At 39.8% G+C, this 22,619-nt stretch overlaps 1 protein-coding gene across 6 annotated transcripts in view; it reads left to right on the forward strand.

Annotated features, from left to right (window-relative positions):
• Nucleotides 1–2,674: 2,674 nt before the first annotated feature.
• LOC124119976 (tyrosine-protein phosphatase 10D-like) overlaps nucleotides 2,675–22,619 on the forward strand; it is a 68,865-nt gene continuing 48,920 nt past the window's right edge. The window contains exons 1-12 of one of the 6 annotated variants that reach the window (XM_046482690.2): nucleotides 2,675–2,769; nucleotides 10,199–10,451; nucleotides 12,365–12,469; nucleotides 15,148–15,267; nucleotides 15,719–15,838; nucleotides 19,042–19,164; nucleotides 19,722–19,891; nucleotides 20,135–20,306; nucleotides 20,676–20,834; nucleotides 21,124–21,240; nucleotides 21,469–21,629; nucleotides 21,800–21,889. In XM_046482690.2, the coding sequence (XP_046338646.2) occupies nucleotides 2,734–2,769; nucleotides 10,199–10,451; nucleotides 12,365–12,469; nucleotides 15,148–15,267; nucleotides 15,719–15,838; nucleotides 19,042–19,164; nucleotides 19,722–19,891; nucleotides 20,135–20,306; nucleotides 20,676–20,834; nucleotides 21,124–21,240; nucleotides 21,469–21,629; nucleotides 21,800–21,889 (1,626 nt within the window). In that variant the 5' untranslated portion in view covers nucleotides 2,675–2,733. The remainder of the gene's footprint in view (nucleotides 2,770–10,198; nucleotides 10,452–12,364; nucleotides 12,470–15,147; nucleotides 15,268–15,718; nucleotides 15,839–19,041; nucleotides 19,165–19,721; nucleotides 19,892–20,134; nucleotides 20,307–20,675; nucleotides 20,835–21,123; nucleotides 21,241–21,468; nucleotides 21,630–21,799; nucleotides 21,890–22,619) is intronic. The other 5 variants (XM_046482697.2, XM_046482699.2, XM_046482701.2 and 2 more) reach the window with 5 other exon arrangements.

Below are 22,619 nucleotides of genomic sequence, written 5' to 3' on the forward strand. Positions count from 1 at the left end.
ACGCTTTTGCTGCCGTCGCCGTCGCCGTTACGAATCCGTTTCGCAGGTGAATTAACCGTATCTGACCGTCTTACAGTGGTGTTGTCACTCGGGGTCGTTCGGTTCTAGGCTTGTCCTGTGTCCTCCCTTGTCTGCCTGTACCGTTGAATCAGCCTGGATACTGTCAGTGGTGTACAACCAAACCTGGCAATTTGGACCTGTGTCGCCCCCATTTCGGCCATACCGATGGGTCTATCTCTGCTCCTGTGACAGTAGTGGCATTTCCCTGTGTGAGGCTGTCTCGCCTGTCGGGTCGGGATCCATAGGTTCACACCCAGGGGCCATCACACTATATGCCCCTCGAGAGCAATCGACAAAATAAAGTGTCCCCGAAGTATGTATGGAATATAATTTGTGCAGTTAACATGACATATTTTCATAGTTTATGCCCTTTTTGTTGTTTGGTTCAGAATGGTTGCCACTCTTGCTAATAGTCAGCTTATTAAGTAAGAGAGTGCGTCACTTGTTGTTCCTTGTTATGTCCATGTTCGTTAAAGGTTTCGAGAAGAAACGTTGGTTTAATTGTAGATATTTAGCTTTGTTTCTATCCATGGACCATGTTATCATGTACATATTGCATGTGTTTTGTGTGGTACGGTGGCGGTGTGTGTGTGTGTGTGTGTGTGTGTGTGTGTATGTGTGTGTGTATGTGTGTGATGATGTGGCGGTGTGTGTGTGTGTATGTGTGATGATGTGGCGGTGTTTGTGCATGTGTGATGATGTGACGGTGTGTGTGTCTGTGTGTGTGATGATGTGACGGTGTGTGTGTGATGATGTGGCGGTGTGTATGTGTGATGATGTGGCGGTGTGTATTTGTGATGATGTGACGGTGTGTGTGTGTGATGATGTGGTGGTGTGTGTAGATGTGTGATGATGTGACGGTGTGTGTGTGATGATGTGGCGGTGTGTATGTGTGATGATGTGACGGTGTGTGTGTGTGATGATGTGACGGTGTGTGTGAATGTGTGATGTGGTGGTGTGTGTATGTGTGATGATGTGGCGGTGTGCATGTGTGATAATGTGACGGTGTGTGTGTGTGATGATGTGACGGTGTTTGTGTGTGATGATGTGGCGGTGTGTGTGTGTGATGATGTGACGGTGTGTGTGTCTGTGTGATGATGTGGCTTTGTGTATGTGTGATGATGTGGTGGCGTGTTTGTATGTGTGATGATGTGGCGGTGTGTATGTGTGATGATGTGGCTTTGTGTATGTGTGATGATGTGATGGTGTGTGTATGTGTGATGATGTGACAGTGTGTGTGTATGTGTGGTGATGTGACGGTGTGTGTGTATGTGTGATGATGTGGCGGTGTGTGTGTGATGATGTGACAGTGTGTGTGTATGTGTGATGATGTGACGGTGTGTGTGTATGTGTGATGATGTGACGGTGTGTGTGTATGTGTGATGATGTGACGATGTGTGTGTATGTGTGATGATGTGACGGTGTGTGTGTATGTGTGATGATGTGGCGGCATGTGTGTATGTGTGATGATGTTGCGGTGTGTGTGTATGTGTGATGATGTGACGTCGTGTGTATGTGTGATGATGTGACGGTGTGTGTATGTGTGATGATGTGACGGCGTGTGTGTATGTGTGATGATGTGGCGGTGTGTGTGTATGTGTGATGATGTGACGGTGTGTATGTATGTGTGATGATGTGACGGTGTGTGTGTATGTGTGATGATGTGACGGTGTGTGTATGTGTGATGATGTGACGGTGTGTGTGTGATGATGTGACGGTGTGTGTGTATGTGTGATGATGTGACGGTGTGTGTGTGTGTGTGTGATTATGTGGCGGTTTGTGTGTATGTGTGATGATGTTGCGGTGTGTGTGTATGTGTGATGATGTGACGGTGTGTGTGTATGTGTGATGATGTGGCGGTGTGTGTGTATGTGTGGTGATGTGGTGGTGTGTGTATGTGTGATGATGTGACGGTGTGTATGTGTGATGATGTGGCTTTGTGTATGTGTGATGATGTGGCGGCGTGTGTGTATGTGTGATAATGTGGCGGTGTGTGTGTGTGATGATGTGGCGGTGTGTGTGTATTTGTGATGATGTGACGGTGTGTGTGTATGTGTGGTGATGTGGCGGTGTGTGTGTATGTGTGATGATTTGACGGTGTGTGTGTATGTGTGATGATGTGACGGTGTGTGTGTATGTGTGATGATGTGACGGTGTGTGTGTGATGATGTGACAGTGTGTGTGTATGTGTGATGATGTGACGGTGTGTGTGTGTGATGCGACGGTGTATGTGTGATGTGACGGTGCGTGCATGTGTAATGACGTAAAGGTGTATGTATGTGCGCGCGCGTGTATCTGTGTGTCTATGTATTAGTGTGTCTGTGTTCTGTGCATATGTGTTGTGTGTCTTTGTGTTTGTATGTCCCTATACTGTATATCATATGTGTGTGTATGTGTTTCTGTGTCTGTGTTGTGAACGTTCCTATACAATTTCTATAATCTGTGTGTGTATGTGTTGTGTACTACCCTATCTGTTTGTGTACCTATCCGGAAAATATTCAGTTTCCACTTCATTATTGCCAGTTATATTCATATAAAAAATATTTCCTGCTTGTCATTTGACTGCATGATTCACCTGTCGTCGGCTGTTTAACGGATGTGACAAGCCAACCGAGGACAGTAGTGACGAGAATCAGTCGGGGACTCCTGCAGGACTGAAGGAGTGTTCTGAGGATGGCGATCTGTGCATGGGTGGTCACAGCAGGAACTGTGAGTATAATGAGAGATAGCTAAACCATCTTAATTATACCAGTGAAAATGTAATCGCCTGTCATGTGTTATAAAAGCCAAACGTTTATATGGAATACTTAAACATCCATCCACCACAATTCCCACATAACTCTTAACATGACAAATATGTGAACTCTATGATAGCTTTGATTTATGTTTAAAGGGGTACTAGATTAGGTTTTATTTGGCAGTCCTAGCGCGTCTTATCTAACTCAAAAGTCAAAATTGGTTAAATATATTAATCTAAAATTAATATGATTACGATAATTACGAAGAGACACTGTCTCAGGATCACACATGACACCAACTACATGTCTTCGCTCTAGACTGCAAATGAACACTGCGTCATGGAGCATAATACCTCCGCGTATCCTGGACCCGTGAAGATCCGGGGTAGACTAGGTCTTCAGCAACCCATGCTTGCCCTAAAAGGCGACTATGCTTGTCGTAAAAGGCGACTAACGGGATCGGGTGGTCAGGCTCGCTGACTTGGTTGATGCATGTCATCGGTCCCAATTACGTGGATCGATGCTCATGATGTCTATCACTGGATTGTCTGGTCCAGACCCGATTATTTACAGACCGCTGTCTGGAATATTGCTGAGTGCGGCGTTAAACAACAAACCGACCAACCAACCGCCTATCCGGAAGAAGAACATCAAATAATAAATATTGACGCGAGCAAATAAAGATTGATACCCATTTACACGGTCTCACCTTTCGTGCGTCATTGCTGAGGCTAACTTTGGAACTTAGTTGTTAGTACTTTCTGTTTGACTTTTGTGACTTCCGGTATCGAAATAAAGGTTGCCCTGAATGCACAATGCCAGTTAGGCTGTCCGGCCTAACACTTATAAGCTAAATGTTTTGTAAGCGTAGCTCAATTTATAGCAAAGCCTAAATTTCTGGCTTTAAGTATATTTTGGAAAACATATGATAATCAAATGAAAACAACTCATCCCCCAAGCACTGCCAGCAAGATTACAAAAAAGGGGTTCTAGGTGAATAAGGTACAATGTTCATAGTAATTCCCGTTACTTGGATTTCATTGTCACCTTTTCAACAACAACAAAAACCCGTACGTTTACAATAATGGACTTTCAGAATTATACATCAAAACATATTCTTTTATTTCTAACCTCCCACGTTCTTTTGTCTGTATGGCCAGCTTGGGTACTCAGCCATGCTGTACACTGGAGACCTAAGAAGGCCTGTGGTGACTCCACATATATCCTTCCACGGATAAACACATATCTGTATTCTCACGTTTTATTTGCTAGGATATTTCCCTTTTTTACCGACGCTTTGTCATTGTGTCGAAAAAAGAGGAAATAAAATTCGTTGAAAGCTCCGTTCACCGCCTTAGAGCCAACGTAGGAACTGTAGCGTTTTGTTTGAAGCTTTATTACTGCGGCTCTACCAGTCGAAATTGATCAGGATCTAATGACGAAAGCTGCTTGGCAAATAGCTTCTGAGATATATGGTGTTTTATGCGGTTGAATTAAAGCATTCATAGTTCATTCCAATATGACAACCAAACGACGTGACATTTGGCAAACAACTAAGAACACACAATTTCTAGTCTATAGATGATGGTTCATGCCAATATGTAATGATTCCTATGAAAAATCTGATCAGATAGCTGGTTTAATTTACAATGTAATCGTGTGAGAAATATTGATTTGCATCTAAAAGGCTTCTTTCCTAGACGAAGATACAATTTACCTTATGATAAATTTTAGATCAGAAGTAAAATCCAAGATGGCCTCAACCAATCGAGATATCTAAAGGCCGTTACAGTCTTTAGATGCAGACAGTACGGAAACAATCTGTGCAAAACTACTACTGCTGATAGATTCTGAGGAAACGACTGCAGATTATATCTAACCTACAAAAAACAAAACAAATGAGCTCTGAACATGTTGAATCCGATATGACAGCCACATCAGGTGACTGTTGACACATGACCAGGAACAGAATTTCTTCAGCAGCCGATAACAATATGTCAGAAAATAAAAAAATACTTTACATGGTAACTTTCCTTTCATAAAGAATATATTTCTTGTTACGTTGTTGTGTGGTGCATGGACACAAAGTATTAAACGTTTGTAAGGGCTTGATATGATAGTTTGAGAGGAGCATGTTTTGGCAGACAAATACTGAGAAGAATGATAAAATGCATGGCCAAAACCATTCATCCAATATGGCTGCCAAACAATGCAATTTAGCGTCCTTGATGGGCATCATATGCAAAATTTGGAAGCTATCAGGCTATTGGTTTCTGAGATAGTTGCCGGCAAAGAACGCTTTCAATTAATTAACTTTATCTGCCCTCAGACCTTGAGTCTACAGTCTTGAGACTTTCAGGGGCGCTATCTTCAGATTCAAGCATATCGGGGTGATTTGTTTTGAAGCAATCTTGGTTGCTGAGTTATCCCAGGCACAAAAGATAACGGGGGAATGATAAATAATTAATAGTAGTTAACAGAAGGATTGCAATAGGGCTGTTAGACTTTTAGACTTTGAGCCCTGACAAGTATAATAACACGAAATAGCGCTTCGACACTGTATTCACCTGGATAGAGAGTTGACTTTTGAATATGAAAACAAAGACATTCACGGAACAAAGCAATGGCCAACATTGCTCTTCTAATGTTTTATTTCATAATTGCTGAGGACAAAAGTATCAACACTCAATACCTACATATATATAAATCTGCAAGAACGAATGTACTATTGTAGGTCATTGTTGTAATACACAACAGTTAAATTAACTTACGTTATTGTGTCTTTTGCCATATAATCTTTCCAGTTGTTTCACAACATCACCTTAATGTCCATATCATTTAAACCAAATATGATGTCATCATAAGAAAAAAACCATACACGCAAAAGTTCGTCGTCATCAACAAATGATGTTTGCAGTGCGATGAAAGGCATTTTGAGATAATTTAGGAGCATGGTGAAAGATCAAATGTAGGTCCAAATTGAATCTATCGCGAAAAACGGAATATATGGCTGCCGTGGTGGCAATGTTGAAAATCGGATTCAAACCTTTTAACCAAATGCCATTCTAAAGAGTGTTATTGGTTTGAAGTGTTGAGGAAGTTGAATATTCAACCATATGAGTCCAACCTTCATATAGATAATAATAAAAAAACACCCTACAAATATCACGAGGAAATAAAAGCGGCTGATGCAGTGCTGAACATTTTGTTTCCTTGTTTGAGGACGTGTATAACTGATGGAATCGTTTTTTACAATAGTGCTATAATCTACACCGAAACGTTGACAAATTCACTGTGTCAGAATCTACTCATCCCCCATCTTTTGAAGTGGTGTGGCATTTCCCCCCCCCCCCCCCCAACCCCTGTCCACGTCCAATAGAAACCTCTGCATAAAGCAGAGAAGACTGAACGGTACCGACCATACCATGAACATGTGTTAATGAAGCACTATCAAATAGTAATGACACTAGGTGTTCGCGAAAAGGTGAGCGTATCCTGCTCCAGCGGTGGCACCCGTCATGAACACATCTAAAGGCAAGGCAATTGTTCACCTGAAAAAACACGGGAACATATAGTACAAAAGTCAAAATAGGGAATTGTATTAGACATCATTTTTGTCACTGATGCGTCAAATTTGGAAATGTCCCCTTTTGAAAGCTTTACTGAGGCCTTGAATGTTGTAATCCTGAGCAAGAGTCGTATGATTCTCTTTGAAATCTTGGTAGAAAGGCCATGCTCGATCGTATCTCAAAAGTTGTGAAATGTAAACACCAAAGGCTGGAGCTGCTGGAATACTGCTCGACACGAAGGGAAAGTTGACTATTGGAAAGTTAAAGACATCTATCTTGTCATGCAGTCTTGTGGAGAGTGTTTTGTCACTCTAAATCGTTATGCAAATATCTACATATTAAACAGATGAGACGGTCTTACTGGTCTCCTTTATTTCTAGTTCAGGTGGGTAAATCAGTGGGTTTGTTTGTTTGTCGTTTAGCGAGGCACTCAGCAATATCCCAGCTATATGACGGCGGTCTGTAAATAATCGAGTCTTGATAAGACAATCCAGTGATTGACATCACGAGCATCGATCCACGCAATTGAGATCGATGACATGCATCAACCAAGTCATCTAGCCTGACCACCCTATCCCGTTAATCGCCTCTTACGACAAGCATAGTCGCCTTTGCAAATCAGCGGAAGGGAATTGGCTATTTGATTGTTATTGAACGATATCAGATAATCGATATACCTGAAGCTTAAGTTAAACTTCTTGGCCAAATAAACTTGTTTTGACTTTGCCAATCTGAATTGAAATTCCGATTCATATGCAAAAAGAAACAGATCCGCAAGAAGGGGAGCACAATTGGTGCCCATGTCTTACCCCCACATTTTACGTAGTTGTTATCAATGAGGAAGTCCAGCATTTCACATATTTGTTTCCTCAGTAAAAACTTCAGATGGCATTTGCTTTCATTTTTCACAAATTGTCCTGAACCTCTGAATATTGCTACGTAGCTGTATCTGTGTTCACCACGTTTTGTAACAAAAAAACATGGATCAAGGAATGAAGTTTTTCCTTAAGTTTGTCATGTGGGATAGCGGTGTTCAAAGTTGAAAAATCAAATATTTTGACAGAATGGAGCTTGGTTCATTTCAGAGATTGCAAAAAATCAAACAAATCCTTTGAAGTTTTGAGAATCCACATGGTATTAATTCCACGTGTCTCAAATACTTTCTGTGAATATAAAGAAAGTCCTTCCTTGATTGTATTAAGGATTATGGGTAGTCTTTGAGACAGGGACCAAAGACCATATACCGATATGGTCTCTGGCTGGACCTAGCAATATATGCATAAGGATTTGTTTGGAGCTTTGGATTCCAGTACAAAAGTGGAATGGACATGTCTTCAGGTTTTAGAGTCAATTTAATTCATATGCAAATGTATCCAAGAAGAGTGAGTGAGTGAGTATAGTTTTACGCCGCTTTTAGCAATACTCCAGCAATATCACGGCGGGGGACACCAGAAATGGGCTTCACACATTGTACCCATGTCGGGAATCGAACCCGGGTCTTCGGCGTGACGCGCGAACACTTTAACCACTAGGCTACCCGACCGCCCCGTATCCAAGAAGAATAAAGCGTATTTATTGATGAGAATCGGCAATAATTTCATACACCACCAGTTCGTTTGTTTTCAATGCCCTAATATGAACACTGAATGTAAACGACTGGAAGCGAAGTTGTGGATACACATGTATGACTTCGAACCAGTGGGTTCACTATGAATACTTCATGATGTCAACAACATGTTAATTACGTTTCCGTTTTAAAACAAACTTGTTGTGACAGTCATTGCATTTTAAATGAAATTATATCGTATGTGACGGACACAAGTTAAATCATATTTATCTTTCCTGTTATGTTGCCGTTTTATATTCGGAAAATGATGTGGCGTGTGGTTTTGAATCAGTTTAGTTCATACAGGCGCATATGCAGTAGCGGGCAAGGCTCCGGCTAGGACAGCAAACACAGGGCAGGCTACTGGGGTGTGTGTTGACAGATGACTTTATTTGCACATACGCCAGTTGTTGTGTATGTATACAAATACCATGAACATATGTAATAGATGAAATATAACAAACATATCACATAGTATCAACACACCAATGCATAAACAGCTCATCCAATTTAATATGCTATGCATACTATAAACATTATTTATACTTGGGATTTTACATTAATGTATCAACCATGCTGAGCAGTAGTTACACTTACCCTTGTGGTTATAAGCCAAATTACAACTAAAAATACTTAAGACGGTTACATAAATACCGCCTCTACAAATTGCCATGATATAAACATACTATAAACACAATATACACAGAATATACGCATAACTTACCACTGTGTGGCAATGAGCTGGCAACTATGTTAGCGTTGGCAGATCACAGGCATCGTAACATTGATTGCCATGTTCTAGAAAAATTGAAACAATAAGGCCGCATAGGAAAAAGGAAATGGCCAATAAAATTAAGAACATGTAAAATGACCTGTTCATATGTATCCATTCAATCATAATCTACATACATACATACATACATACTGCATTCACACATGTAGTTAGATGGTATTTAAGTAATGATTAATAGTTAAAATTGATTATAGATTTAGTTTTGATTAAACTAAAGTGTTTAACAAATTAAGTGGGAAGGTATAGAATATCTGAAGATATCGCGATAACATGTATACTTATTATGAAGTACTAGTTTATGTTTTCAACTATTTTAAGTTTTTCAGTGACCAACTAAAAACCAGCTTAAAACAGAAGAAACCTTTTACTTACATAATACAGGTGCTGGGAAGGACAACAAAGCAAGACGCTTGTGCTGTTGGTGACTGTATAGGTGAAAGTGGCTATTGTTATGTTAGTAGTTATGTAAGTACTGGAGCTAGTCTAATTGTTGTTGTTTTTATACTGCTCAAGTAATCTAGCTTGAGACAGAAACGGGCTAAAACAGAAACAAGACAATTAAAAGATTTTACTAAAATATTTACAAAATAGCAATAGAATCAACTCGGCCACATACTACCCCCTCCCAAATAATGACGTCCTCGTCATTTAATGCTACCATCAACAATCGAAATAAATGCACGAGTTGAATGTTCCAAAACGTCACTGAAAGCAAATTCCTGGATAGTCCGAGATCTCCTCTCCCTGTCTTGGTCCGGGATCTGGTGACTCATCAGGTATTCCCCTGATGTCATCCAAGAGGGCTTCAGAGTTGATCGACTGGAACGTCTGGCTGCTGTTGTGGGGTAGGGTGGGGTAAAGTGGCTTGGACAAACAGAAAATAATTACTTGTAAATGCTGAGGCTCTTGAACACATTCTACATATTAATTCACTTGCTCTTTTTATAAAGCTTAATCTAATTTCACGATAATACATGTTATGTCGCCATAGAGCTTCACCTTCCTGTAACTGCTGAACAACACTTGAATCGAACTCTTAGCTTCTACTTTCGTGAATAGAAAATCTCCATGAATTTTTGACCCCAGATGTTACTTTCAAACATGGTTTGTTAAATTACATTTAGGACACAAGTACTTGTTGTCTCGTGTATCTTCTCAAAACTATCATATCTTTGGAATCCCCACACTTCCGATGCATACGTAAGGATTGGTTGTACCTGGCTGTCAACTATTTTCAAATATACCCCATCCAAGGACATGTTACTTGGATATTGCTGGAAGCAGCGTAAAACAAACCCACTCATTCAATCTACATTCAGGAAATAAACATATAAATAATGTCCAATAGTATTCAGATCCGTTGCCAGCACTGACGTCATGGATGGAGATACTGCCAAACATGATCAGTTAAATCTCGTTATGTTGTTTACAGGTTGTGTACCTGGCCATAACAACGCTTCAAGACACGACAACAGATACCCCAGGCAGTACCACGTCTATGATGGAGGCTACAGACACTACTTCACCAATGTCAACCACTACTACACAAGATCCTTCAGCATCTACATCTGTTGAGACAGATGCTTCAACATCTACATCTCCTGCGACGACAACGACCCAAACATCGACATCATCTCCACCAACAACAACACAACCACCAACATCTCCCACGACGACACCCCCAGGTAGGCCCACACACCACACTGTTTGCCTTCCGCATGTGTCGTAATGCCCGTTAGGGTACAGTCAGCCCTTCTGTGTTGTACACCTGAAGTAAACCTGATGCTAAAGCAATACACCCGGCTATGGACTAGAATTTATAGATACCCCGCGCCCTTCATGTGTTGTACACCTGAAGTAAACCTGATGCTAAAGCAATACACCCGGCTATGGACTAGAATTTATAGATACCCCGCGCCCTTCATGACTTTTTAAGTCCATTTGAATAACGCTGAGTGACAGTATAAAATAGTACAGCCTAGTCACTGCTTCCATGTCATCTGAGTAAGCAAGAATACTATGTTGTCATTAATAATTCATTAACAACTTTGCATCTATCTGTATTTTAAGTACATCCAACGCGTACACGTAAACCTTTAAAAATATTGTGTTCAAAATATATGTAAGTACTTGTACTCTGGCAAAATCTAACGAAATACATCTGCAATGCAACATTTCGAATCCAATTGTCTCCCGGGAAATTAACGTGTAATTGTCATGTACCTTGTTCACTGATGCTTTGTGCGTCATGTTTCAAATTATGCAATTTAACAAAGATATGTATTAAAGGAGCACTTGGCTTGATTCTAATCGTATAAACAGCACTCAGGTGCCTACCAGCACACATATTATGATGTTAAACCAATCCAGAACTTAATGTTAAGTTCTGGATTGGTTTAACGTAATAATATGTGTGCGGGTAGGCACCTCAGTGCTGTTGATACGATTAGAATCAAGCCAAGTGCTCCTTTAATACATATCTTTGTTAAATTGCATAATTTGAAACATGACGCACATATATTCGGTACCACTCCTTTGATAGTCACTTCAAGAAGGTACACAAAGGTCACTAGACGTTTGAAGCAGATAAAACAACGTTTTTCATGTCAAATTCATTACAAAAAAACATTTGAAATGCATAATTATATCACTAAAGGAAATGGAAACGTGGAAACTAACCCAGAATCGCAGTTCATTTCCATATAAAGTAGCAATTTAAAAAAAGTAGTATCCTGTATATATATTGTGAATTCATCCTGTATATATTCTGTTACGAAATTTGTATTGGTTACACAATGTGGCATACACTTATTGACATACAGAAACAGAAATGATTATGTGATGACATATTTAGTGACTGTTCCATCTCAAGAGTAATTTGACAACCCTTAGAATTATTGTCTGCGTCTTCGCATCTTAGGAGCGGTGGGGCATCTTAGTGGTTAAAGCGTTCGCTCGTCATGCCGAAGGACCGGGTTCGATTCCCACATGAGAACAATATGTGAACCCATTTCTGGTTCCCCCCGCCATGATATTGCTGGAATATTGCTAAAAGCGGAGTAAAACCATACTCACTCACTTTTTTCATCATATGATAGGGGGCACGGGTGGCCAAGTCGTCTTAGCCGCAGCGATTCGCTGTGCAGAGTTGCGTCCCTTGGCACGCCAGAAACCTATGATAATGGGTTCGAATCCCGGTTCGCCCCGATTATGTTTCTAGGTTTGCCAGCACCATACCCGTACTCGTGGGTTTCACCGAAGTGGTAAACGTCTGAGACCTGCATCACTTCGGGCTTTCCTCCTACATTAAGCTGGCACGCCGCGATTTGACCGGAATTCTGTTAAAAGCGACGTTAAACCAAACTCACTCACTCACTCATCATATCATATGACCAAGAAACCATCTGGAGAACGATACAGGGCTCTAAATTCAAGTTGTCATCAGGTATTGGTTGATCTTAAACATCTACCATTGATCTTAATCAGTTTTTCGCAATATATGGCAATAAAGGAAAGGTGCTTAACCCTTAACCACTTATCATTTGCTCCTTCGCATTGTCGACATGCTAGGTTATGACAACGTGTGCTTGATTGTAAGGTCGGTGCCGCTTGAGTCGGGAGTGTGGGCGTGGTGCCTTCTGTATCATGAGTCGGTGTACATGCGCGTACGGCTCCTACAGGCTGGGAACACAGTGTGTGCCTTGTGAGTGGGCAATGCACATGCATGACCATACATACGTGTCTATGTTATAAACACGATATCAATATATATACAGAATGTACAAATATACAACATATTTACTCATTAAGTCGATAAAGCCCAAATGGATATATGTCACTTTCTCCGTTCTTTTAAACAAGTTGAGAATAATCACCATGTATTACATATTGGGACGCATATATCTTTTACTTACATGTACTAATATGTACGTTTTAACAATACTATTCACATTACAGCTATGTACTGTGCATTTGTGTCATTTCCATTTACTTTTAGTGATGCAACTATTACATAGGATATTTACATGTTACATGTTATCTACAATTCCTGACATATAAACCATTGTACTACAGTCACACTGTCCTAATATTGAAACTGGGCTGATAATTATCTTTCAGAAACATGAACACCTGATGAAATCACTTGTTTATAAATATATATTATATATAACGGCTTATGTCACGTTAGAGCTCTCCATCATTTAGTCGACACCTATGATATAACAGAAATACTGTCCAGTGCGCAGCTGAACGAATCACTCACTCACTCAAGTGCAACACAGGTATGTTCTGTACTCCATTTATACAGCATGACAGACAACCTGGTGTATGCTGGGAACATATACAGGAGGTATAGTACTGCATGTCCCACAGCTAGGAGCTCACCATAAAACCCTTATATCTGTATAGTGTTTGTTCAATCTGTGCCAGTAGTTCTTATTATTGTTGGTATTTGTTTTCTTCATGTTGTCTATAGTCTCGATATGTAACGTTATCCTGTTAATCATAGTCCATAGAACTGTTTTATCTGGTTCATAAAACACTTGATTGTCTGGTTTGTTTACAGGCCCCGTCGCATTGCAGGCGTACTGCTGTGTGGCGTCAGGCAACACTTACTTACTTAATGCAAATTGTGTGAATGGCGGGTGCTACCTGTATGGCCGAACATGTTTACCCCTTTCGCGAACACCTGGTGTTATCACCGATTTTCAGTGGTCCATTCATATAATTTTCACAGCTATTTTGCAACTTACGCCAAATGGAAGCTGTTTTTCTTGCAATGACAATTTATATTTTCATGGTAATCTCTTTTTGACTAATTTTTCAAGTGTCACCTTTCATCAAAATTCCCTTGGTTTCTCTAATTTTCTTAAAAAATACGGAATGGATTTGTCCCCATCTTGACAAATTCTCCTAATCTACAAGAGGAACACGGACTCGGATTCGAAGTTGTCTTAGACGCCGGAGGTGTAGATTTAAAAAAGAAAAGAAACATATTTTATTCTCATTAAAAGGATTGGGCACAAGTTATCACAACTTAGAACGCCCTCTCCCATAGATTTACATGGATACTTATTTACAGTTAATAAATCAAATGACAGAAAGGAAAGAAAAGAGATAGAAAAACGTATATACATTCACATTGCTCACATCAAACACGCCGAAGGTGTGATGTGTATAGCCGATATAGCTTAACATCATGTGTCTTTTTCGACTGGTTTTAACATTAACAGCATCTAAACTCAAAGGTTAGATTAAACGAAGTGATTAACTAATACCATGGTAATGTCTTCAATCTGGAACAGATTGTAAACTCGTTGACCAAGTAGTTGACAGATGGTTAGGAGTTGACCTGTTATTAACATCGGACTTACACAACCGGCCCAATACTTACTGTGTGTATGTATATATCCTCAACCCGCTGGCCTACAGAGATAAATCCAAGGTCTGATCGATGTAACGCCACGAGTGCTTTGTCCAAGTGGGCCAGTAACCGCAATAGTACACTACAGCTGTTGACAAATGCAAAGTAAACAATACTCTCCAAAAAATACATAGCGGAATATTCGAAAACAGATGATTACAGAAACACAGAGAGTGTATATTGAGTGATGTTAATGATGGATACGATATAGGAAGACCCGGGTGTAACGTGACAAATAACAGGACATGTTGGTGTGAATTGAAACTGTGAAAACAACAAGGAAATATTATAGGGGCATGTAGTACAAAATGTGAACCTTTGAGATGACTTGGCTCATTCCGCCACGATTTGTCAAACATTCGTTTTTGTACGGCGTGGCATGATCCCCAATGACAATTTGAGTTTTGTCCACTCCCCTTGTAAGTCTGGCTCAGTTCGGCTAACGTAGCATGGGGCCTTTGATGTCGGCGTACACATTTCATGATCATGTCCCAGGCGTGCTCTGTGTGGGAACGGTCATGGCTCATGGCTGGCCACTGCAACCTGGTGCTGTGGGAGGGAACCAGTTACGATACATGCACAGTGGGCACGACAGCTATCTTCTTGAAAGCCATAAAATGGACCAGCATGGCTATTAGCGCCAATTGGTGGTCTTGGTAGTACTGTCCTGTGACAATGTAGTTTTCGAGGCAGACAATTTCTTTATTTTATCAACAGTTGAAGCATAATTATTTATGTCAATAATTTCAAGGACAATTATTTTTTATTTCGATAAAATACCACTACCCTCCCACCCATTGGGTAAGTATCCCCTACGTTTTGGAGAGTTAGTAATGTACTTGCTGCAAATGATTACCTTAATCATGTTTATATAGACAATGTGAATCAGTCTTAAAGTCATTTGGCCGAGTGGTGAACTGTATAATAAGCTTGATGTCGTTTATGTTTGTTCCAAGCAATACCAGTTGGCGGCAATTGTACAAATGACACGCGCTGTATGGCGCCATCTACGTGTTATTACTCGGTATGTACATGCCCTGGAGATTACTACCAGAAGGATCAACAATGTGAAGCCAGTAAGTTATTGCGACTGGAAAGGGAAACTATCTTTGTACACCAAATCATCCTAATTTCTGACACACTGCCGAATGCACTGACATGATATGAAACCATTAATAGTTTTTACTATGAACAATTGGTTTCATTGCAATTGTTATTATTGTACTGAAATATGTTCTTACATGTTCGTGTAATTTGATCGTATTTGTGTTTCTGTGTGCATGCAGGAAAAGAAGTTTATTATTTGCCCAAAGACGTGAAAATATTTCTTTCGGGATATGTAAAATTCTCCTTCCTTAGAAACCCCCCAGCTGATATCACAAAACATGTTACAATAATCTATGTATAAATTTTCCTAACAATTACACAAGTTTATAAAGTGACACATGCATGTATCTTGCACAGCATGTTCACGTTGTACCGACGATGATCCTGTTTGATTGTCTTGACCGTATGTCCGTTATACAGGAGTACAGGTGGGCGGAGGATGCAACAACAACAGCGAATGTGTTGTTAACGTTGATTGTATCAATAACACCTGCACATGTCAGGCAGATTTATTCTTCAAGGATGGGAAGTGTATCCCACGTGAGTCGTGAATGCAGAAAACCCATGTATCTGGCATTTCGTTTATAATCCTTATATTTCTCCAACATCACCACGACTACCACACCCTTCTTTTTCACTACACTATCACGTTGCACATCCTTATATAACACCCCACATTACCATGCCTACCCACACCTTTCTGTTTAACTACAATATCACATTGCGCATGCCTTTATTACACACCACATGCACATGCCTAACATAACCTAAACGTTCTGTACATATCTCACTAATATTCACCTCACTTCTACTGATTTCATCTGAAAATGGTTCGGTCTATAGCGGTGCCTAAAGTAATATAACATACTGCATCAGACAAACTATTTTATTCATTTGAAAACCACAGATTGGTTAACTTTTATGTTCAATCAGTTCCCAGTTCTCAGTCAACCCTTTGGCTAATCGATATAGATGATGACGAGCTGTGATACGTTTACATTTCTTTCAATCCTGCCTGTTTCAATTAACACACCACCGAAGTCTTCTTTTGCAGGTTTTAATTTTATTTAAAAATATATTTATCCCTTGATATTTTTAACACGTGTTTCTGCTTTTTGTCTTCTCTTTCAAACCCCTCGAAGCTGATGCGCGCATGTTTTAATACAGAAACAGAAATAAGAAGTAGATTAACAAGCACAATGTTCTTATAGTTATAGAATGTCAGTCTCAGTGTATGGAAATGATCTGTAAGCAGTTACAGTGATGGTCGTAGTGGTACTTTGAAGTGTTACAGCAGTGGTCGTAGTGGTACTTTGAGGTGTTACAGTAGTGGTCGTAGTGGTACCTTGTGGTGTTACAGTCTTCCTCGTAGTGTATTTTGAGGTGTTACACTGATGGTCGTAGTGGTACTTTGAGGTGTTACGGCAGTGGTCGTAATGCTACTTTGAGGTGATACAGTGATGGTCGTAGTGCTACTTTGAGGTGATACAGTTTTCCTCGTAGTGATAATTTGAGGTGTTACACTGATGGTCGTAGTGCTACTTTGAGGTGATACAGTGATGGTCGTAGTGCTACTTTGAGGTGATACAGTGATGGTCGTAGTGCTACTTTGAGGTGATACAGTGATGGTCGTAATGCTACTTTGAGGTGATACAGTGATGGTCGTAGTGCTACTTTGAGGTGATACAGTCTTCCTCGTAGTGGTACTTTGAGGTGTTACACTGATGGTCGTAGTGCTACTTTGAGGTGTTACAGTGGTGGTCGTAGTGTTACTTTGAGGTGTTACAGTAGTGGTAGTAGTGGTATTTGAGGTGTTACAGTCTTCCTCGTAGTGGTACTTTGAGGTGTTACAGTAGTTGTCGGAGTGCTACTTTGAGGTGTTACAGCAGTAGTCGTAGTGGTACTTTGAGATGTTACAGTAGTGGCCGTAGTGGTACCTTGAGGTGTTACAATCTTTCTCCTAGTGGTACTTTGATCAGTTACAGTGATGGTCGCAGTGCTACTTTGAGGTGATACAGTCTTTCTCGTAGTGGTACTTTGAGGTGTTACAGTGATGGTCGTAGTGGCACTTTGAGGTGATACAGTAGTGGTCGTAGTGCTACTTTGAGGTGTTGCAGCAGTAGTCGTAGTGCTACTTTGAGGTGTTGCAGTAGTGGTCGTAGTGGTACTTTGAGATGTTACAGTATTGGCCGTAGTGGTACTTTGAGATGTTACAGTAGTGGTCGTTGGGGTACTTTGAGGTTTTACAGCAATGGTCGTAGTAGTACTTTGAGGTGTTACAGCAGTGGTCGTAATGGTACTTTGAGGTGTTACAGGAGTGGTGGTAGTGGTACTTTGAGGTGTTACAGCAGTGGTCGTAGTGGTACTTTGAGGTGTAACAGTAGTGGTCGTAGTGGTACTTTTAGGAGTTATAGCAGTGGTCGTAGTGGTACTTTGAGGTGTTAAAGTTGTGGGTGTAGTGGTACTTTGAGGTGTTACAGTAGTGGTCGTAGTTGTACTTTGAGGTGTTACAGCAGTGGTCGTAGTGGTACTTTGATGTGTTACAGAGGTGGTCGTAGTGCTACTTTGAGGTGTTACAGTAATGGTCGTAGTGGTACTTTGAGGTGTTACGGCAGTGGTCGTAATGCTACTTTGAGGTGATACAGTGATGGTCGTAGTGCTACTTTGAGGTGTTACAGTCTTCCTCGTAGTGGTACTTTGAGGTGTTACAGTAGTGGTCGTAGTGGTACCTTGAGGTGTTACAATCTTTCTCCTAGTGGTACTTTGATCTGTTACAGTGATGGTCGCAGTGCTTCTTTGAGCTGATACAGTCTTTCTCGTAGTGGTACTTTGAGGTGTTACAGCAGTGATCGTCATGGTACTTTAAGGTGTTACAGCAGTGTTCGTAGTGGTACTTTGAGGTGTTACAGCAGTGATCGTCGTTGTACTTTGAGGCGTTATAATAGTGGTCGCAGTGGTACTTTGAGGTGTTACAGCAGTGATTGTCGTGGTACTTTGAGATATTATAGTAATGGTCGTAGTGGTACTTTGAGGTGTTACAGTAGTGATCGTCGTGGTACTTTGAGGTGTTATAGTAATGGTCGTAGTGGTACTTTGAGGTGTGACACTAGTGGTTGTAGTGGTACTTTGAGGTGTTACAGTAGTTGTCGGAGTGGTTCTTTGAGGTGTTACAGTAGTGGTCGTCGTGGTACTTTGAGGTGTTAAAGTAGCGATCGTAGTAACACTGAGAGGTCTTCCAAAAGTGTTCCTTATGGATATGATAACACATGACTTTGGTATTGGTGTAGCAGCTGGATATTGTTAAGCCCCTATATTTTTATGTGCTTTACGTTCGACTCACTTTGTGAAACTAATTTGAAATGATGTTTGTATTTGCATACTGTTATTTCTCATAATGACTTTGATGTGTCCCAACTTGTTACGTGAATTTGCTTTTGACGACCACTTTTCCTTCGTAGGAAAACACTCTTCAATCTTAAGAAGATGTACACATATGTTTTTGTAAAATATATGTATGATAATGATAATTTGTGTGCATAAAGTCATGGTTATTACAGTTTAACTCTTATTAGTCATTTTCATAATGTCATTTATATATACATCGCTCTGTTATAACCCATGACGTCATTCTTTCAGTTCAGTATACAGGAATTTTGATGAGATACTAACTCTGATTAACTATTCACATGCCTATGAAATTCAATCCAACTAATTATAATACGAGTGCATGTTGTGTCTTTCAGGAGTTTTACCAGGTGAAGACTGCAGTAACAGCATGTGTGTGGAGAACGCCGAATGTGTATCTAGCACATGTCAGTGTAAACACGGGTTCATGATATTAAATGGATCTTCCTGTACGTTAAAAGGTAATACTAATGTTTACGTTAGTGGGAAGACTAAATATATATTGATAATTATATTTATCATTTATCTATGCTGAGTCAGTTACAAAAGAAATGTTTAGGCCGAGACATTAAAACTGCACCCATTGTGTTGCAAAGCGCACATATTTCTTAAACGTTTTGCTTTGCTTTTAAGCAGCTGAATCACTGCACTTGTATACAGCGGACGCCATTCAAAATAAATTAGTTTCAACGAAATCAGTAAATGGTCTATCGGTCACTTGATTTTGTCTCCTTTGTTTACAGACCTCCGTCAAATGGCAGGTGTACTGCTGTGACGGTGTCAGGCTATAAATATTTACTCTTTTAAATATAAATTGCGTTAACTGAAGGTACTACCGGTTGGGCAGGACATGCGTCCCCTGTTCGCAAACACCAGGTGTTGTCACTGATTTTCAGTGGTTCATGCATAATAATTGTCACAGATATTTTGCCCTTTATTCTCTCGCTTTGCCGTTTAATATTAACGAAAAATTCCAATAATGCTGTATTACTATTGAAGAACAATATATATTGTACAGAGAAAAGACGTGTGGAGAAACTAGTCGTTTCTGGTCAGACATCGTCATCAGTTCTTGTAGCATTTGATGGACCCCTGGATTACAACACGTTCAGGATTGATTACAACTCTTCAGATCCTCCAAAGTGCGTTGTCCTCCGAAGAAATTCATCACAGGAATTTTGTAGTGAGGTATGAGCTTTGACTGAAAATGTTGTTACATGACGAATACATACAGGAGGCCAGTGAAATGTTTGATATAAACACAGCCTTTTGGTATTGCATTATTAGACACTGGCGCAGGTATATATCTTAATATTAAATATTATAACAATCAGTATTTTAAGCGAATCACAGTTTATGCAATATTTAATCAACCATTACTTCTGTGGGCAGTGTGAAATAGGAAAATATCTTAATATGTCTTGTTCACAGTGTCGACAAGTTGAAGACGTCGAGCCATCTACAGACAAGCGCATAGAATACAATGTGACAGGTTTGAAGCCCTTCACCACATATGAATTCAAGGTGGTAATGGAAAAGTGCAACAATGGGAGTCTTGAAAGCAGTCGCCCAGAAAATATAACAGCGCGAACTACTTCAACAGGTATACGACGTGCCAGCAATACTAAGTTATAAAGAAAATGTTATCACAATATTCGATATTATAAGTTGCTGGTCTAAATGTAACCGACAACAGTTTCGCTCATTTTGTAGTGCACGTGTACTCATGTTTTCATTCATTAATCTAAGTTATTTGGTATGTTTGCGATTATTCCTGTAATTTCAACTCGAAAATTCATTGTATGATATTAACTTTACACAATTAACATAACCAAATTACTTGAGGCATCTGTGAGCTAAATATCATCAACACGTTGATACACATTGTATTTAACAGTAGGCGATCGTAACAGCCTCAGCGTTTAGTATATAGATTCATTTTATTTGTATAATTTTTCAATTCTGTTTTAAGTTCCCAACGCTGTAGAAGAGTTGACTACATGTACAAATAAGAGATGTCTCGTGTGTGCAAAGTGGAAACCTCCCCAACCACACCCAGGGCCTGTCACATACAGGGTAGAAATATTTGATGAAGTCAACAGTATCGTTGCAAAAGCATCCAATGTCAGAGGTATGCCATGTTATTTTCACACTACTATGGTACATAATATTACAGGTGTAAACTAACATACAATCCCTTGAGATTTTACAAAATTGAATTAATCCTTAGTGATACAAATCACATATCTTGAGGCAAATACGTTGTGTTGAACGTAAGTAAATAAAACTGAACTTGTAAAGTAGCTCTCTAATTTCATTAGTTTTAAACAACAGTGCAATTATGTGAGTGTGCTTTCATATAATTGCTTTCAATGAACCACTTGTGCAAGGTGTATATTTCATCCACATGTATGTTGCAGCGACATCAATATGTTACACGAAAGGAGATGTCAACTATTTCTTGAAGTACACTCTTGGGGTAACAACATTTACCACAGCTGGCAAAGGAAAGCAGAGCAATCTGACAAGCATGGAAAGTAATGTGTTAACATTGAAATTTATTTTCCTATTATATGACAATTAATTTTAAAATGTGTATTTCATGTTAGTTTCTTTAGTCAAAATACCCAGTCTCCGAATTATTTGCAAATGTAAGATACTTGTCGTAAAGATACAGTTTTCCAAACTGCTATTCTTAATCATTGTTCATGTGGTCCCTGATCATGATCGTAAAGTCTTCTATTTATTACAATATCTGATTTCAGTTCATTTCCTTGAATTCAAGATCGTCACAGCAGAGGGTGACTGCCGAAAATCTGGGCATCAATCCAACAACGTTGGAAACTACAGTCAGATGACAATAGTATGGTCAGAGCCACAGATTGGCACATCGATAACCAGCTTTATACTTGTCACTAACGGGAAAGTGAGTACATTCATTGTTGATTTATTTACAGAGCGGGATGCCTTGTAGATATCACCCTACTTTGAAATGAGCAACTAAATGAAAACAATTACTTTTGAAATTGAGTATTTTTATCCAATATGTACTCTCAATTACTTCCTGCTTGTGTCTACTTCAAAACCCTATTTCAGAAGCGCAATATCCCATCAGAGGCAAATGGCGCGGGATCGGGCTACAATGTCCCGTTTGTTGTAACTCCAGGTTCGATGTATACTTTCAAGGTGAGGACCTTATTAGAGCACCCAGTCGTACACATCGATGAACATATTTCACAGCTGATGTTTACAACATAAGTTGTCTATTTCGTTTGACTTTACGAAGGATTAACTTAACATCAATAAATCAATGAAAACATGACACTGTCATGATGAGAAGTATAACACGAGCTGATTACTTCCCTTTTTCGTTGTTTTTCAAGCTCAAAGGAAAACACAAATTAGATCGTTAGTATATGTTTGCTGTGAATGAATACCTTTGATACAATCTTTTAAACAACACTTTGTACTGTAGGATATTACAAACGCCTGTTCACATACACTTGTGTCATATGCAGATTCAAGTAAATCACAATGGTACTCTCTACAATGTGACCAATGCATCGTCGTGTTTTGCACCTATCGGAGGTATGTTGTTCATTTGTTGTTCTCCAGATTATTGTCATCCCTCGTAGTTACCCTACATGTGTGGGACCTGGCTGAGTGTGTGGGTGGTTGTCATGGCATCAACTGCTGCTTTGTCTTGTTCACATTTACTGTACTTGATGTACCACAAAGTGTACAGAACCTGATAACAGACGACATGTCAATATTAGTACATTTACAATGCCACAACTAGGTATTATCATTGACAGTAACTCATTATAAAATCAGGTGTTAATTGTTAATGTGTTTATGCAAATTGTGTGAGTGGCGGTCGCTATCGGTAGGGCAGGACATGATTACGTTTTTTGCG

The sequence above is a fragment of the Haliotis rufescens genome, unplaced genomic scaffold (genome assembly GCF_023055435.1).
Source record: "Haliotis rufescens isolate VD_foot unplaced genomic scaffold, xgHalRufe1.0.p SCAF_5, whole genome shotgun sequence".
In the NCBI taxonomy this organism is placed as follows: domain Eukaryota; kingdom Metazoa; phylum Mollusca; class Gastropoda; order Lepetellida; family Haliotidae; genus Haliotis; species Haliotis rufescens.